Source organism: Hoplias malabaricus, chromosome 1, assembly GCF_029633855.1.
Source record: "Hoplias malabaricus isolate fHopMal1 chromosome 1, fHopMal1.hap1, whole genome shotgun sequence".
Taxonomy (NCBI): Eukaryota; Metazoa; Chordata; class Actinopteri; order Characiformes; family Erythrinidae; genus Hoplias; species Hoplias malabaricus.
Window position 1 is genome coordinate 65,740,683 of NC_089800.1, and position 18,578 is coordinate 65,759,260.

General features: G+C 39.8%; 1 protein-coding gene across 5 annotated transcripts in view; it reads right to left on the reverse strand.

Moving 5' to 3' along the window:
• Window positions 1-18,578, reverse strand: part of ltbp1 (latent transforming growth factor beta binding protein 1) — a 116,887-nt gene that overhangs the window by 23,181 nt on the left and 75,128 nt on the right. For 3 of the 5 annotated variants that reach the window (XM_066671006.1, XM_066670988.1, XM_066670971.1), the window contains exons 11-20: window positions 16,376-16,543; window positions 12,937-13,167; window positions 11,685-11,707; window positions 9,276-9,372; window positions 7,969-8,055; window positions 5,907-6,032; window positions 5,584-5,703; window positions 3,649-3,774; window positions 1,969-2,088; window positions 776-898 (exon numbers count right to left, since the gene is read on the reverse strand). In XM_066671006.1, the coding sequence (XP_066527103.1) occupies window positions 776-898; window positions 1,969-2,088; window positions 3,649-3,774; window positions 5,584-5,703; window positions 5,907-6,032; window positions 7,969-8,055; window positions 9,276-9,372; window positions 11,685-11,707; window positions 12,937-13,167; window positions 16,376-16,543 (1,221 nt within the window). The remainder of the gene's footprint in view (window positions 1-775; window positions 899-1,968; window positions 2,089-3,648; window positions 3,775-5,583; window positions 5,704-5,906; window positions 6,033-7,968; window positions 8,056-9,275; window positions 9,373-11,684; window positions 11,708-12,936; window positions 13,168-16,375; window positions 16,544-18,578) is intronic. The other 2 variants (XM_066670996.1, XM_066670979.1) reach the window with 2 other exon arrangements.

Genomic DNA, 18,578 nt, shown 5'->3' on the forward strand with positions numbered 1-18,578 from the left:
TGTAGTGGCAAAACAGGCCACTATATTGAATTTAACACATTTGTACACAACTAATGAACATTCACTCAATGTAGAGCAGATAGGTGAACCCAGTAAAAAGTGCAGGGCCAAAAGGTTCGTGAGGCCATTCCATGCTCATTAGCCTGGTTATGGTATCTTTTTCCATTGATAAATCAGGTGCAGGAAGTGAACAGCATCTCGTAATAATAATGCAAGTTAGCATGCTAAATTAATAAGGAACTATGAGTTGTTTACATTTTTTTCACATGTCTTTTTTGTGTGCAAAGCAGCACATTATCTATATGTGGCCAACAGAAGGACAGGCGTGGTCAAGTTATGTTATAGATACATAATTTAGGAAGAGAATGATGAAAAATTTGCGTTGCAGAATAATGTCATATTTGAACTACTAAAGGCTTAATGAACCAATTAGCAGATCCCTACATCATTTAAGCCCACCCACAGGGTGGTTCTGTGGCCCTGAGTACAGTTAGTTAACTGTGCTAAGAGTACCAGGATCAGCACCATATGTAAGCATTCCGTGCCAAACCGCGTCCGTGTGGAACAGCCACCAGGAGAGTTACCCTCTGTTCTCAAAACTGTTCAGCCCCACAGTGGAAAAGAGGCCTAAGACTGTTGTTCTTTTACACTGTGTGTAGCAGAGATATTAGAGTTGAAGATACCTCATACATGGAACCACACAACCATTATATGTGAACAATTGGAGGGCTAAATACAAGAAATTTTCCATAAAACCACTGATATGCGACATTACCTGTGCAGGCTTTGCCATCAGGAACCGGAACAAAGCCTTCGTTGCACCTGCAGACAAAGTAGCCTTCATGGTTGGAGCACTGACCATTACTGCAGGCTGTTCTGTCCAGACACTCATCAATATCTGTGCACAGATTGGACATGGGACATAATGAGAAGATAGTCGCAATGCTGTTGACAACCAATCATTTGTACCTCCAAGAATTCACTTTATTAGAAACCCCTTACAATGCTTCTCATTTGCTGCTTAATGAGCTCCACCATCCTCATACATCACTATAAGAAATGTGGGTGTAAAATTATAAATATAGATCATATTTCACGCATTATGCCAGCTGCCCTCTACTCCATTTGTCATTGGTCAGTTTCTAATCGCAGGAAAAGATGTGACAAGAAGATGGTGATCCATTCTCAACCTTTCAGTGACATCCTTAGGGAAGTTAAAGAGCCAAGAGCAGTCCTGTGGTCAGAAACAGGCCATTAAGAAAGGTTTAGAGGATGGCTAACAAATAGTGCACCAACAGATGGGCTGTGTACTAGCATGGTGGAGCAATGAGCCAGGGGAGTGTGTACTTTCAATCACTCCGACATGGTGAACCTCGATACTAAACCAGAACGCTGTGCAACTCCTGTGAAACTTCAGGGTTTGCTACACTCATATTCAGGAAAAGATTAATAGTGTTCATAACAACAACATGAATTTCCAGTGTATGGTGGGTCTTTAACTTTTATGACCTTTCAGTAGGTCAGAAAAGCACATGCCATCACAGTAAGCACATATTGAACATAAAACCATTACATCTGCCCTCAAGTGGGAGTTCTAGACTGCCAACGAATTATTAAAGACAGTAGAACACACAGTGGTGTTTAATAATAAAGGAAAAGAGAGCCTGTAGCAATGGAAAGGACATGTAATCTGATGAGTACTTATTTACCTTGTTCCAGAGCAACAGACATCTCAGGGTAAGAAGAGACATGCATGAAGTGATGAATCTATCAGACATAGTGTACACTGTATGTATGTTTACTCTGGGCAGCTAAACCTTTTTCTTTTTTAAAAGTTAATGTTATACTCCATAAATTATATGCTGATGCCACTGGCTTGCATTTGCAAGGCAAATCTTTTTCTGAGTTTGAATGAAAATGCAACTTTATTCCTCTAAATCTTTGAAATGTTTTTCTTTAGTTTCTTACCCACACATTGTCCATCCTTGCCCTGGAACCCCTCAGGACATGGGCTGCACATGTAGGAGCCAAGTGTGTTGTAGCAGAGACCAGAAGGACATACACTTCCATTCTGACACTCGTCCACATCTACAAAGGAATATAAAGAGGGAGGGGGGAGAGAGACAGAGAGAGAGAGAGAGAGAGGGAGAGAGACGGGGGAGGGGGGGTCAGACACGAGAGACAGAAACAAATGAGAAGACAAAGACCACTAGGCACAGGAAGAGGAGAACACACCAAAGACTAAGAAAGCAAGAAACCCCGTGTCAATGTCTGACAGCACCCTCTCATCCATCTTGCTCACTATTTGGCAGCATGAGAATGACTCTTTGGCTGAAGTGGCTCGCTTTTTGGCAGAGAGGCCTGGTCTAATTGATGGCTATTATTGCTGTCCCAAAGAGGTGAGAATGAAATGAGTGGTCTGGGCGGAGCAGGGCTCATCCATCCCCTCTGTCTTTGTGCTACAATGCCGTACAGTTATTAATGAAGTGGTTTTGAAAGAAAACACCTCAACTGCAAAAACACAGAGCTCTGATGAACAGCCCCCAGACAGTTCCTCTACACTGTTCATTCACACCATCCATTAACCATCATTAACACCCTTTGACATGGCCAAGAGCTCCTCTATAGCCTCATTATATGATCCATGTGGGATTAACATGGTTGAACTGTCCAGATGAGCAAACATACCATCCTGAAATATAATCAAGAAAGGTCGCTTGTCTAATTTCTTCCACAACATGCATCATATATTAGGAATTGAATAAATGGAACAACTGTAAGTAATAGAATCAGTCAAGGTTGAAGGCTAATAAACATTTTCCAAATCTATCTGCATGAATCATCTGATGAATGAACCACTTCCATTTTCAAGCATTTGCTGTGATTTGGTGAAAATAATAATAAGAAAAATAATATTTCACTTCACATTTTTACAAAACTTAACAGCAAAATAGCGAATATGGAATGCTAAAAACGTTGAACACTAATATATATATATATATATTTTTTTTTACAGAACATAACTGTAAATGGGGAAAAAAGGAGACGGAGGAAAAAAAGGTGCTAGAGGCAGAAGCGTTGATGTCAAACATTAATTACAAGTAGCATTATATAGTTTCCAAATTTGCACAGCCTTTATATCCTGAACATTCCCAATTCTCCCTCCATCATCACTGGTACAATATAAAACAGGGCCACTTCCATATTTCCAAACAGTAGAGGATTGGCAGAAATAGCGGTCAGAGTAAATAAACAAATAAATAAATAATTACAAAACAGTGATTCTTGAAACTTTGCCAAAAACATGTCCCACATGTTTCTTTAGGTTATAATGGTCTGTTAATTGTTGAAAGGAATATAAACCATGCTCTGAGGATATTATACAGTATGATGAAACACCCATATTTAACCTATATTTAAATCTGTTATCCAACTCAGCTGGTGCAAAATCTGTGTCATATGATACCCATCGTAATATCCTTGAATTTCTTTCAAATGTCTTTCAATTTATATTTTGCTAAACAGATAATATTTTGTGGATGTTCATATGAAATAACTTTAATAATCCCAAAATAAGCAAATTAACACTATACTGTGTAAAATGGGTGTCTAGGCTGAGTTGGTTTAACTGTGAGCACTGGTCAGTACCTTCACATTGTCCACTCGGTCCAAACCTGTAGCCGCTTGAACACTCATGACAGGTGTAGGAGCCTGGAGAGTTCTCACATTGACTATGCTCAGGACACACACGAGGAACCTCACATTCATCTATATCTGCCAGAGAGAGTGAGAGAACCAGAGAGTGAGTGTGTGTGTGTGTGAGAGAGAGAGAGGGAGGAAACTCAAGCAGATGACAGAGAAAAAGTGAGGGTGATAGAGAAAACAAGTGAAGGGAAGAGAAAGGGCGCACGAGAGAAAATAGCATTCATTAAATCAACTCGGGAGAGACTCTCCAGGGCTTCCTTTGGCCTTGGGTGGGCCGCACTGTCTCTCCTTTAACAGATGTCAAATGGAGCGATGGAAAGGAGGAGCAGAGTGGAAACAAAAAGAAGAGTTGTACTCCAGGATAAACTGTTAGTTTCCATAGAAATCAAATATTCATACTGGTTATTGTTTCATGCTGTTCTTGAAAAGTCATTTTAGAGGTATTTCAGAGAGCAAAAAATGACAATATTTGTGAGATAAGAGATATTATGACACCTAGTGTAATCTATATGGATCTATACAGTATCTATGTTGTTCATAGAAGGACAGTACAAAGAGAACCTGAGTAAATGAAGTTTTATTCAGATGGGATTTGTTTGTCATGTAATTATCATCAGTTCCTTCTCAGTGAGTTTGGTCTCGTCTGAACACACCACTGAACAGAAGTCCAGCAGGTCATAATTATGATGATAACATTACCCCAGTTACCAATGTAAAATGAATCTTGTCCCAGCAGGAACACTTCATGAAAAGCAATGACCAAAAATATAAATGAGCGCTGTTTTATGCCTATCATATTATCATATTTCAATCTAGTTCATTCTAAAATATGAATGAATTCATTTTCATGGGCAACCTCTTCGGCTGGAAAATAGCAAATCTGATATATAACTTTGACCAAAGAAATGAAGTATGTCACATCAACATTTGCCGGAAGTTTCGGAAGCTCTGAAAATCTTCTGAAATCAACTTGTGGCAAGAATACACTGTCCAAAAGAAATGTGTGATGGAGGAACTATTGCAAACACTGTGGTCTGTGAACAGCTGCGACAACTGTCATTACAGACCCTCATCCGCTAAGCCGCTAACCCAACTAGCGGCAGGCGGCATACATTTACTTCATTTTGAGGGTAGAAGCAGCAGGGTTTAGAAATAGATGTCCCCTCTTTCTCTAGATCCCACAAAACTGCACTCAGAGCCAGAAGAGCGGTAAAAGCGCATGAGGAAAAACAAGCAGCTTTATATACAGACTTCACTGAGCTGAAAATTAGTTTAGGATTTAAATTATGTTACAGCCTTCTGCATATTATTTCTCTTCTATATATTATTCTAGTGAAGACATAACCATGAATCCCATAATTACACTTTACAGTATTGTAAGGACAGAGGTGGTGAAAAGTAAAAGTAAATATCCTCTCCAGGATTTTATTCCACCTGCCTGGCTTCTTGAATCATCTCAAACCAGCCTCAAATGTGCCAGGGCAGCTCAAACTAAATTATGGGAAGGACCTGAATTTGATGCTTTCTGGACCTGCATTTATCCACTCTGTGTAAAACCAGCAGAACAGCCTAAATTTCATGTGTTTCCTAGGCACTAAACTAATGGTTTGGCCTTTTTGTCTTACTCCAGTAAGTTCAGTGTCCAGTTATAATGATACTATTTTTAGAAATAGAGCTTTTGTTTGTAGTAACACATGATGCTGATTGGTCGGTTTCCAGTACTTGTTTGTTACCCTAGGTGACTAAAGATTAGGAGGTCCTAATCTTGGATGAATACATGCAAATGATGTTATAGTGAAATTGGGAGAATTTGATTTTTTTTTATTCCTTGCTTTTACATCTCTTTTTGTATTGTAGACACCACCTGTGTGGTCTTACCGATGCATCTAGTGGCCCCCTCGTCTGGGATGTATCCGAGGTTACACGCACACCGGAAGCTTCCAGGAGTGTTCTTACATTGTCCGTTAGAGCACAGGACTGTTTCACATTCGTCAATATCTGTCAACAAACAAGGTCAGACACCCAACTGATTGATAAGTGACTGCTCGGTTGATTAGGAAAGCGAGTGTTCATATCAAAACAGCAGCAATCTTTTCATAGATTAATAATGAGAACAACAGTCAACTGTTTACTCTGAAGGAAGATTTGCACAGGAGGTATTTAATGCACATTTAGATGAGAAATGAGTGGTGGTCTCTCACCTATGCACGTCCTTTTCTCATCGTCCAGTTTGTAGCCTTCAAAACAGTGACAAAGGTAACTCTCCGCTGTATTAAAGCAGAAGCCTTGGCCACAGATGTCAGAGCTGATAATACATTCATCAACCTCTGCCGAGAGACACAGACAGAGAGTCATATTCTGCAACGCTGAAAAACAAATGGCTGTTTTGTTTGGAAATTAAAAAAATAAAATATAAAATGTGGGCTCACACTCCAAATTTAAAATCTAAACCTATTTCAAAATTGAAATTATTACACTTTATGATATTCGTAACCATAAATAGTGTTCTGATATGAATATGGCTCAGTGGAAGGGAGAAAGGACAGTTAAATAAAGAAGGCCCTATGAATGCCAATTACACTGCTTAGTTTATTGAACATCTGTCATCTCCAATCCTCATAACATTTCTGTGGGTGTTTAATATGGTGTCACCTTTCAGAAAAAGAGAGAGAGAGAGAGAGAGAATGTGTGTGTGTGTGTGTGTGAGAGTGTGTGTGTGTGTGTGTGTGTGAGAGAGAGAGAGAGAGAGAGAGAGAGAGAGAGAGAGAGAGAGAGACAAAAGCAGTTGGACATCAGCCTGCCGAAACTGAGCAGAAATATCACTGCAGCAGGTTGGTCTAGTCCCTTCCAAGATCGTCACCAGCAAACTTGTAGCCAGAACGTTGCTCTCGTTTCAAAGGCATGTATTCCCCAGACACTTGCCTCATCCAGACAACATCCAAATAAAAACATAAGTTTTGTATTGCCTAGTTACAGCACTTAGCAGACACCCTGCTGGTGAGAATAGCCACAGCAACAAGGGGCTAAAACAAGCCAAGTGCCCTGTAATGTCCGGGGGATTTACGCATCCAAAAGGAAACACTTTTTTTATTGGAGTGAGCTGAGAGATTCCACACAGTGATGAAGATGGACACCATCTATTTTAGAGCAAGTGTTATGCAGATTGACAGTAGCTATGTTGGGGAAAGCATTAAAGGCAAAAAGTGTCTCTGCAGTTGTTTTATTATAAAGTCTGTTTAAATAGATCACAGAAGAGAGAGAGAGATAGAGAGACTCGAGGATATTAGAGAGAGTGTATTTCAAACCTATTTCTACTCATGTCCTGAGAAACATCCAGAAGAAAAGAACACAAATGTAGAAGTGGAGAAGGGGAGGGAAAGGAGGAGAGATTTTACACATCGTCACTACACATCTCCAAAATAGTAAATTTACAGGAGAAGGAAAAAACTGCTTAGCCATCAATGGAAATCAATTTAAAAGATTCTAATACAAGTCATTTTGTAGCTTCTCTACTGGTCCATTCATAACAAAATCTTCACACAATGTGAAGGACAGGTGCTGTGCTCAAATGATGTAGTGGACTAAAAGAGTAAGTGACAATCTATATATACACAGTCCACACATAATATGACCATTCTCTCAGCTCCACTGACCATATGGGAGCACTTTATAGTTCTACAATTACAAAGTGTAATCCATCTGTTGCTTTGAATACTTTGTTAGCTTCCGTTCACCCTGCACCCAGAGGACCACCATAGAGTAGGTATTTTTTGGGTGGTGTGTCATTCTCAGTGCTGCAGTGATAATGACATAGTGGTGTGTTAGTGTGTTATACAAGTGGACCAGACACAGCAGTGCTGCTAGAATTTTAAAGTGCTCAGTGTCAAAGTAACAGCATCTTGAGTCCACCGATGAAGAACTAAAGGACAGTGGGTGGACACAGTGTTTAAAAACTCCAGCAGCACTGCTGTGTCTGATCCACTTGTAAATACACTAACACACCACCACTGCCTGTGTCATTGCAGCACTGAGAATGACACCACCACCCAAATCATACATACCCTGTGGTGATCCTGAGGAACCTGACCGTTGAAGAACATGATGAATAGGGGCTTAAAAAAGTTTTCAGTGCAACAGACAGACTATAGTCTGTGATTATAGAGCTACAAGGTGCTCCTGTATTACAAAGCCTGATAAAGCCAAGGTTACCAGGGGACCCTATATGAAATGATGAAGTCATATTTATGTATTCGGATGGCCTACCGGCCAGTTGAGTTGGAGAGATGTTCTGGCTAGCACTGGATGGCAAGATGGCCACTGGAGCAGCTGGTGAGGTCTTCTCCACTACCTCTGGAGGAAGGGAAAGGACAAGAGAGCAGAGGAGAAAAGAAAGAAAGTCAGACAGGTATGAGACACAAAATGAGACATTTGGAATACCTTAGAATAAATCATTATGCCCGAGATCCAATTAGAACAAGAGATTTATGCAAAATACATGAAAATATGTCATTATCAACATAACCTTCATAACTATAAACTGTCCAGTGCCGATCACATATAGTTAGTATTTCTAGAATACCGGACGCTTCATTATAACTCTAAACCCATTTCCCAAAACATACATTAAAAAACAAAATGCAATGATATGCAATCGATTTAAGCCCAAATGTAACTGAATATAGTACAATGACAAAAATGTATTAATTGAATACTATAAAGTTTATTATTTTTAGAAAAAAACATTTTTTACCATTTTGGATTTGATACCAGTAACTGGTTCCAAAAAATTTGGGACAATGGTATGTTTATTACTGTGTTGCATCACCTGTTCTTTTGACAGCATTTTGTAAACATTTGGGAACTGAGGAGACCAGTCGCTGTAGTTTTGAAAATGAAAAGTTTTCCCATTTTTGCTTGTTGCATTATTTCAGCTGCACCACAGCACAGGGTCTCCTTTATAGTGTTTTTCATTTCATTTCATGGGTGATAGATCTAGATTAGAGCCACTCATGCCACTTGCACTAATGCACCCTCAAGATGTATTGTCCCTCTCTACCTCAGCCACGAGGAGGTGGAATCCATGAATCCCAAAAATGTTTTCAAATTTTGATTCGTCAGACCACAGCACGTTTCATCTTATATTCTGTTTTGGAACCTGTTGTTTTCCTTGTAATAATTTCTATTAAATATAGGTTATTTAATAAATACATGTTATTTAATTATTTTTATTTAATTTTAATTTTTTTACATATTGCCTCACAATGTCTCAGCTATTCTGGAAATGGGCTTTGGGTAAAATCTTACATAAATTAATAATATTTCCAGTGATTAAAAAACAACAAAAAAAAGATGAAATCTGCTCAACAATGACAAGATCAATTCCATATAGATCTGGTGCTGGTTTAGCTGATCATGAGTCATGCTTGTTGACCACATACACATTATTTTGTTGGTTCCTGGCCTATGCTGGTTTCTTATACTGAACTCATAGGGGTTTCTCTCACCTCCATTACTTGTAAGCCCTTTGTAAACAGACACAAAAAGTCAAGGGAGATGTATATGTTAAACACCTGGGAAGGCAGGCTCCATGGGTATAGTGGACACACCAGGAGACAGCTGATGCTGTTCTACTACAGACCTATCAATACCACCAGAGGAAGAAATCTCCTTCAAAAAGACAGACGCACACAAGCACGCACACACACACACACACACACACACACACACACACACACACACACACACACACACACACACACACACACACACACAATAAAACACTAATCTAAGAAAATGTATTGCAAATTGACGTATGGATGTAGGAGTTAATAGTAAGTGTAAGCTGTATATGCTGCATGTCTCTTTCTCTCTCATGCACACAGCGAGGCTGCAGTAAATGTCAAAGCATGATGGCAGAGAAAAGCTTGAATGAGCTTTTACAGCCAAGTGAAAGAACAGCGGGTACCAGCAGAACAGCTTTCTAGGTATCACTCTTTCTCTCTCTCACACACACACACACAAACACACACACATATATATGTATATAGATTCATCTCACACACACACACACACACACAAAATAAATAAATAAATAAAAATATATAAATAAATAAATAAATTCTACAGCCAGAATGATTCAGAGGCTAAGACCTCTTGATTCAATTTGTATTTCATCATATCATCACAAGTCCACCCTCAGAGGGTTTCCAAACCAGAGTTAGGGTATAATATAGTAGAAGCATTCATCCAAGAGATCTCTTTGTGGAATGTGCTTCTTTAATTTTGCACTGGAGCTACTGTATAAAGATACATATGTCAATAAGCCAAAACATTAAAATGTCCTCCTTGTTTCTACATTTATTGTCCATTTTTATCAGATCCACTTACCATATGTTTGCACGGTTCTTAAACCTGTTTCTCTGCTTACTTTGGTTCCACTGCATCGAACCTACATGCCTCGACTCGACTCGGCTCAACTCTTTTGCTTTTCTACAGGCCAAATCTGGTACCTGGCTCTTCTTTAGTCCCTGCTCACTTATGGTTCCAACCAAGTAGAACAGAGGTGTTTTGAAGCTCAACGCTCCTTCAAATGGTCCTTGGTAGGTGGCTGATGAAACTCTCCAGCAAAAGCTGAACATGAAACATTCATTCATCCATTATCTGTAACCGCTTATCAAGTTCAGGGTCACTGTGGGTCCAGGGCCTACCTGGAATCATCGGGCGCAAGGCGGGAATACACCCAGGAGGGGGCACCAGTTCTTCACAGGGCAACACAGACATATACACACACACACACACACACACGCGCATTCACTCACACCTACGGACACTTTTGAGTCACCAATCCACCTACCAACGTGTGTAACGTGTGTTTTTGGACTGTGGGTGGAAACCAGAGCACCCGGAGGAAACCCACGTGGACACGGGGAGAACACACCAACTCCTCACAGACAGTCACCCAGAGCGGGAATCTAACCCACAACCTCCAGGTCCCTGGAGCTGTATGACTGCGACACTACCTGGTGCGCCACCGTCCCGGCCTTGAACGTGAAACAGGGTCAACTTGTCTATGAGGACTGGGGCTCAGAGACATGTTCAGTCTAAAAAACAACAACACGCGAATACATGATGAGTCAACAGTACCTAACCTTACCATGTTACATTAAGTTTTAACTTCTAAAAACGTTTTTTTCAAAGCTCCAGAGATGGGGTTTTGCAATGTCACAAGCTCCATTTCTCAGGGGAGCTGTTCTAGTGGAAAAGTGACCAACTAAAAGCGAGTCAAGTCAAGCTGTGTCGTGGTGAGATGATCCCATGCAGTGAAAAAAGCACCATTTGTTAGCCCCTTTTCACCATTTTTAATGGTCAGAACCCTCTCCGGACCACCACAGAGCAGGTATTATTTGCATGGTGGAAAATCCAGAGCACTGCAGTGGCAGCAATCTGGTGGTGGTATGACAGTTTTTGAAACGTATAAGAGTGGATCAGACACAGCAGTATTGTTGGAGAGTTTAAAACACTGAAGAACAGGGTGAAAGTATGCAAAAGTCAAGAGTAAAAGCCAGAATACTGTCTGTTCCAGTTGAACAGTGAATCTGTATGGTCAGTGGAGTTGATAAAATGGACATTGATTGTAGAAATGATGTTGTCATTTTGATGTTTTGAACTGAATAGAAATAGAATAAAAACGGAATCTTTGCACAACACAAACAACAAAAAGAGAACTAACAAAACATATACACACACATCACCCATTCTCTCTCTCTCTCTCTCTCATTCTCTCTCTCTCTCTCTCTCAGCTGAATGCAGAGAGTTTAGCATGACTGCCTCATGCAGCAGTGACGAAGCCGTCCTCATGCATATGGAGCTGCTGGATGGATTCCTGTGTCATGTCTGCTGGCTGCTTTGGTGCATGCAGTGCTGCATTATTGCTGCGCAGGTGCATACAGCCTTTTTGTGTAAGGAGGAGCCCGACCTACCTGCTCCGATGCGGTTGTGGCCACTGCACACCATTATTCAACAAGAAACCACACAAAAAGAGAACAAAACCAATCAGGCCACAGTGAGGCTTCCACACTTCTTAACAAAAGCCCTCTTTTCAAATTTTGATTCCCATGTCCCATTCCTGCATTCCAAACCAACATATGGAATAGACGTTACCTTTCCAGTCACATATTATAAAACCATTCCATTCACGAAGCAAAGAAGGCATCACCTTGAGCCGTCTGAATGCGACTGTGAGCTGTGAAATTACTGCCCTGGGATGAAATGTTAATAAAAGTCACAGCCATCCCACTAATGTTTGTGCTTAAAGCCAAGGACGCCTCATATTTCAGAAGCACAAAAGCTTTATGGACAGATTTTTTTTGAGGGGGAATGGTAGTAAAAGCTGTATGGTGCATACTATTTGAGAGCGTTGAGAGAGAAAACACTCCTGCGTAGGAATTCTGGGATATAATTTAAAGACACTGAAAACAATGAGACTGATTTTACTTTGTAAATGTTATATTGGCTGATATTTCTGCCGGTGAATGGAGTTTGTTTTTTAATGTCTGTTATAATAATAATATTAATAATAATCTGTTAATTTATTAAATTAAAATAGGTTACATAGTACTTAAAAAATAGGACATGCATATAAATGAGTGTGTGTGTGTTTGAAGGAGTGAGTGAGTGAGTGAGAGAAAGAGAGAGAGAGAGAGAGAGAGAGAGAGAGAGAGAGAGAGAAGGATATCTGTCCTGTGTATTCATTGTACACGGAGCACAATAGGAAACTGGCATTCATTAATAGTAATCTATCCTCTGCCTCAGTGCCAAGTCTCTTTTCTTTGTTTAGTGCCAAGCTCTGATGCGATAATGTCTGCATATGTGAGTGGGTGTGTGGGTAGTGGAGGGGTAAAGTGGAAAGGGGGAGTGGGAGAGACAGAGACAGATAGAGAGAGAGAGTCACTGAGAGAAGACTTAAGATCTTCAAAGTGTTGATTAATCTGTGTTTGTGATTAGAAACTAATCATGCAACATCAATACATGATCTGACTAATTCTCCCATGGCTAAATCAAATCCACACAACAAAATGTTTTATACATCTAGTTAATGCAGAAAGGAGGACAGAGGAACATTTCAGAAAAAAAATGTCGGATGAGCGGATGTCCACAAACCTGGCCATAACAGAATTAAAAGCAGAGAATTTAAAGCATGGAACTTATGTATAGATAGTGCTCCTTGCTCACCTGGCACCATGGGCAGCTGTCTCTCAGTGAAGCTAAAGGCCTCTACAGGCTGCTGCAGTGTGGGCAGGGGTAAGACCCCCAGGGTGGGCTCCTGGTGCCGGATGGTAGGCTTGGGTGGCCCATGGATATCCGGTTGGTGTCGGGGGTTGGATGGAGGTGGTTTGGGCTTGTAGACATAGGGAGTGGTGACATGGTAGCCCATGCCTCCGGGACATATCTCCTTAAACGCAGCTGAGAAACACAGAAACGGTGTTTACAAAACATACATAAACATTGTTTATGAAAAATATGCCATGGCCTGTTCCAAATATCCACCCCCCTCACTTCCACTAGACACTCCCACTTGGGTAGATTCAAGCTCATGGCTGAATTTCCGAATTGAAGTGGATGCACTCACCAGCAGTGAACTATTGGAAACGTTTTTGTTTACAGCTATGTCATAATGATTCAAATTAGCTGACAATATATACAATATTAATCAAAATAATCATAAAATCATACAAATAAAAAAAATAGCAAAACAACAGTAACAACTCTAGACATTTAAGTGTAACACTTTGTCTTGGATTCCAACATGGAAAGGAGTAGGGGAAGTGAGTAGGTCGTGTTTTTCTTTGCATTGGAAGCAGGCCCAAGTGTATGCGAGGACAACAGTCATTTGGATTACTGTTTGAATGCTGAAGATCGGTCAGACAGTGCAAGCAATGAATCAGTGGTGAGTAAGAAGCTGTTTAACAATTAACTTCTCAGCAATTTCCACATTCATATGGACCTGTTGCTGATCGTTCAGGGCCGTGATTTGATGGACTGAAGAATGAATGTCATGGATTTTAGGGTTTGAAAAGGATTTCAGTGCAATGAAAAAACAATCAAACAAAAAAGGGCAGAATATGTAGAAACTTCAGAATGTGAAACTAGTCATTTTAAATGTTAAGGTTTCACCACATTATCATAAATGTCTAAAAAAGACATTTTATTGGAGATTAAATGTTTAAATTTGGATGTTAAGGGGATAAAGGTATTAACAAATGTGCTAAAGCTGACAGGTTTAATGTGGACTGATGGAGAAGACAAAGTAGGGTAAGTATCCAGAGATCTGAGGTTTAACAGTGTAGATAGATGTGGGTTCACTATTTGGCAAAAATTCTATCTATGTGTTCGAAATGGTTTTTAATTATTTGAATACATTTACCTAATTAACAACCATTAATAAACAGATTGTAAACCATTTAGGAACATTTATAAGTGTAGTCTTATTCTAAAATCGTACCGGTAACTGCTAAAGTTATTAAGTTGACTTATTAAGCAAGTGCCTTGAACACATCACAAACTGGATGGGACACAATTTTCTGCAGCTGAATAAAGATAAAACTGAGATTATACTATTTGGGAATAGCACTGAGAGACAAAGATTGGCTACGTATCTGGACTCGAGAGCCCTCAAATCTAAAGAACTGGCTCGCAACCTTGGTGTATTAATGGACTCAGATCTCAGTTTTAGTAGTCATATTAAAGCGGTTACTAGATCAGCATTTTACCATCTTAAGAACATCAGTAAGATTAGAGATTTTCTGACTAATCCAGACCTGGAGAAACTTATCCATGCTTTTATTTCTAGCAGGATTGATTACTGTAATGGTCTCTTAGCTGGACTTCCAAAAAAGACCATTAAACATCTTCAGCTGATTCAAAATGCAGCTGCCAGAGTTCTCACTCGGAGCAAGAGAAGAGATCATATCACCCCCATCCTCAAATCCTTACACTGGATACCAGTCTGTTACAGAATAGACTTTAAGGTGTTATTACTGGTTTATAAATGTTTAAATGGGGTAGGACCAGTGTATTTATCAGATCTGCTACAGAGATATGAGCCGAGCAGAGATCTCAGATCTTTAGGAACTAGTCAGTTAGTCCTGCCTCGGGTCAAAACTAAACATGGAGAGGCAGCGTTTAGCTACTATGCCACTTTTAAATGGAACCAGCTGTCTGAGAATATTAGAAGTGCCCCAACGTTAGACACATTTAAATCAAGACTTAAAACACTCCTGTTTGAGCAGGCTTACAGCTCAGTTTAAAATATTCTGCACTTTTCTGTAACGGCATTTTATTTCTTTTATTTCTTTTCATTTATTGTCATTTTAAATTGTTTTAATCATTTTAATCATTTTACTCTTTTTATGTAATTGTCTTATTGGAATTTATGATTTTACTCTGGCTTTTAATGTAATTTCTTTTTCTGTAAAGCACTTTGAATTGCTTCTGTATGAAAGGTGCTCTATAAATAAACTTGCCTTGCCTTGCCTTGCCTTGCCTTGCCTAAATTAATGATATATTTTTAATGTGAGCTGTTTGATTCTTGACCAGCCGTAGTTGAATGTGTGTGTTTCTGTGGGTGCTTTGATTCATTGATAGTCAATTAGTGATAGTCATTGAGATTGTCAATTAAAAGATGATCTTGTTTAAAATGATGCAGGGCATTTTTTTTTTGCCTTTCCAATCCGGTCCAATCTATAATCTACAATTCTATATGGAAGCTCTCAAAGATTTACTCCCACTGAAGTACTCCCATTCCTGGAGAGTGTCGTCACTCCAAAGTACAAAGTAAATCTTTAGTAATAAGAGCAAACACAGCAGGGTCCCAGAAGAGAGTAGATGAAGGGTGTGGGCAGGTCTCTCTTTTGTTCTGCATCCAGCAAACGAAGAGTAGAGGCCAAAAACAACAGTGTGTAGCACTCAGAAAACACACATTTCCTGAAGCTCCTCTTTTAAACACAAACATCTTAATGGATAACAAGTGGATTTAACGGTACAGAGTATCTCTCACACTCGCTATAGACAGGGGTGTATCAGACACAGCTGTTCATGTATGCTCCGGCAAAGCCGAACTTGAACAATTTCCCCTTAAAAGATGTTTTGTGAATAGAGTCAGTGTAAGTGTAATTAAAAAATCATTTAAAAAAAGATCATACAATTTTGTTCATTATAAAATAAAAACTTCTGGGTGTCTAAATGTTTAGTGGTTGCAATTTTGTGTGTCTGATATTTCAGTTTAAAAACAAACAAAATGACTGACCCCTGTCCCAGCTATATAACATGTCAAATCCACTGCAATATTCTTATGTGTTTATTTAATTATATATTACTAAAATACTATATATTATACACAGTATCTCTTCAAATGTAGATACAATGATTGAAAATAATAATAATAATAATAATAATAAATAAATAAATAAATAAATAAATAAATAAATGAAAACGCACTCAAACACACACAAAGAGGGGACATGGACAGAGTGCGTGTGTGATGGTGGGTCAGCGTTGAGAAGCGTCTATGGAGCAGAGCGGTGGCACACACTCATGCAAATAGATGAAAAGAGAGGACAGGAGTGATAAAACATATCCAGGAGGAGAGCAGGGGGTGTATAGGGGGACTTACCTGTTCCAGGCAGGGGGCAGCGTTCACAGTGAGGGCCCCAGGCTTTACCCACGCTGCAGCAGCACAACTGCTTACTCAGCTGAGTGGAGACCGGGTGCAAACACTGAGCACCGGCTCCAACCAGACGGAAACAAGCCCCTTTCTCCTCTTGCACCGGTGGAGCCTCAGCTACAGGGGCAGCACACAGCAGGGCAGAGGGGAGGGAGGGATGGGTGTAGAAGTATGGGTGGTAGGGAGGGAGAGGGAACCATGGAGGAAAAGAGAGAGATAGAAGACATAAGGGGGGTGCAGAACATGGGAATGAGGAAGACATGTAGGGAGGGCAATGATAAAAAAGAGGAGAGGGAACATGGGAGTTCGGAAGGGAATAAGAGAGGAACAAGGGAATAAAGTAGGGAAGAAGTAAAGAAAGGAGGAAATGAAGGGCATGGGGAGTGTAGAGAGAAGGACGGATTTAACAAAGATGGAACAAGGGAGGGATAAAGAAAGGAAATGGGGAATGAGGGTGAGATGGAGGGAGGATTGCATGGTGACACAAACATGAAAGATAAACAAAGAGAGAGAGAAAGAAATTCCCTTCACCATGTGACCCAGTGTTTGAAAGCAGCAGTGAAGAACCACAACAAACATTGAGGCTACAGCTACAGTAAACTACGACCAACTACAGCAAACTACACACCACAAGAACATTAGAGAGCGGTCAGTCCTGGGTGAAGTGAGAGAGGTCAGAAAGGTGTAGACTGTTTGATCACACACTGATGTGCACACAATACAGGCACAATGCAAAGCCATCGGCAAGACTAGCAAAGCAGATTCGGCAGAAATCATGCACACAGGTTACACACAGAGTCAATCAGACTTCAATAACCAAGTTATGAATCTGCACGCTGGCACAGTTTTATTAAAAAATGTCATTACCATGGCACATCAAAGCCAGTCTGTTATAATACTGATACATCATAAGAATTAGAATGTTGAGTTAGACACTTAGCAGCTACTTAAGAAACCCCTACACTGTAGCGCGACCTAGCTGGCTAGGGCATATTTCCACTGCACATTCAAAATAACAACAACTGACCTTGTCTGGGTTTCCCTAAGTATTTGTGGCGAGGCTGTAATGAAACACTGGTGACATGCTTTGGTCTCAGCTGCTACTGAGAATGAGCCTCTGTTGACTCCAAAAACTGGTGGTTTTTAACGATTTTGACTTTGTTCTCTTCTTTCCCTGTTCTTGTTTTCACCATTGTTGTACCCTCATGCAAGCACGGTTCCACCCCTGTAACTGGAGAGACGCTGATGAGGAGGCAGGACAAATCTAAAGTGCATATATATATCCCCAAATTGCTGTGTTAATGCTATGGCTTTGCAATTAAAGAAAAATATTTGAAAATCGAAATTCAGAACTTCTGATCGATAAATTTTTGTCTCTATCGATTATATACATTTTTTAAAATTTATCAATTTCAGAGACCAAAGCACAATCAGACACCAAACATAAACTGTGCTCAGAAAAAGAGAGGAACAAGCTCCCAGCCACATTAGAAAAAAATATCCCAGCTTTAATACTGGAGCATATTTACAGTACAAGCCTCGTCACTGAACTGTGAGGGTCAAAAATACAACAAAATAATCGTTCATTAACTGTAATCGTCGTAAAATTTACAATTAATAGTGAGATTGATTTGTGTTCATATTGCCCAGCACTAGTTAATGTTAATATATATATATATATGAATATACATACATATAAATGAATAAATAAATAAAAAAATTTGGGGAAACCAGTCCCTAAAACATCACTAAATATTTTACCTAGATCAACAAGGAACACAGCAATCAATGATTTTTGGTTTCTTTTTGTCTACAACACACCTCACATGGAGAGCAACTTCAATTATAACTACACCTTCATGGCACTAACGATTCCAGTAGTGTGTGCAGTGGAAAAATGCCCTTAGAGACTGTAGCTCATTGATGCACAGTTTGTGTTTGTCATCCTCTAGTCCTTCATTACTGATCAATTTATCAGCCATTGCTGATCAGATATTTTTGGATATTGTCAACTGATTCATGACACTGACATGACCAATAAATCATGAATTAAAGAATAGCTGACAGTACAGTGGACATAAGAGGTAGGTGGAGTACAAAGCAGGGGTTTCTCTAGTTATTGGTGAATGTACAATATCAGGGTCAGTACTGG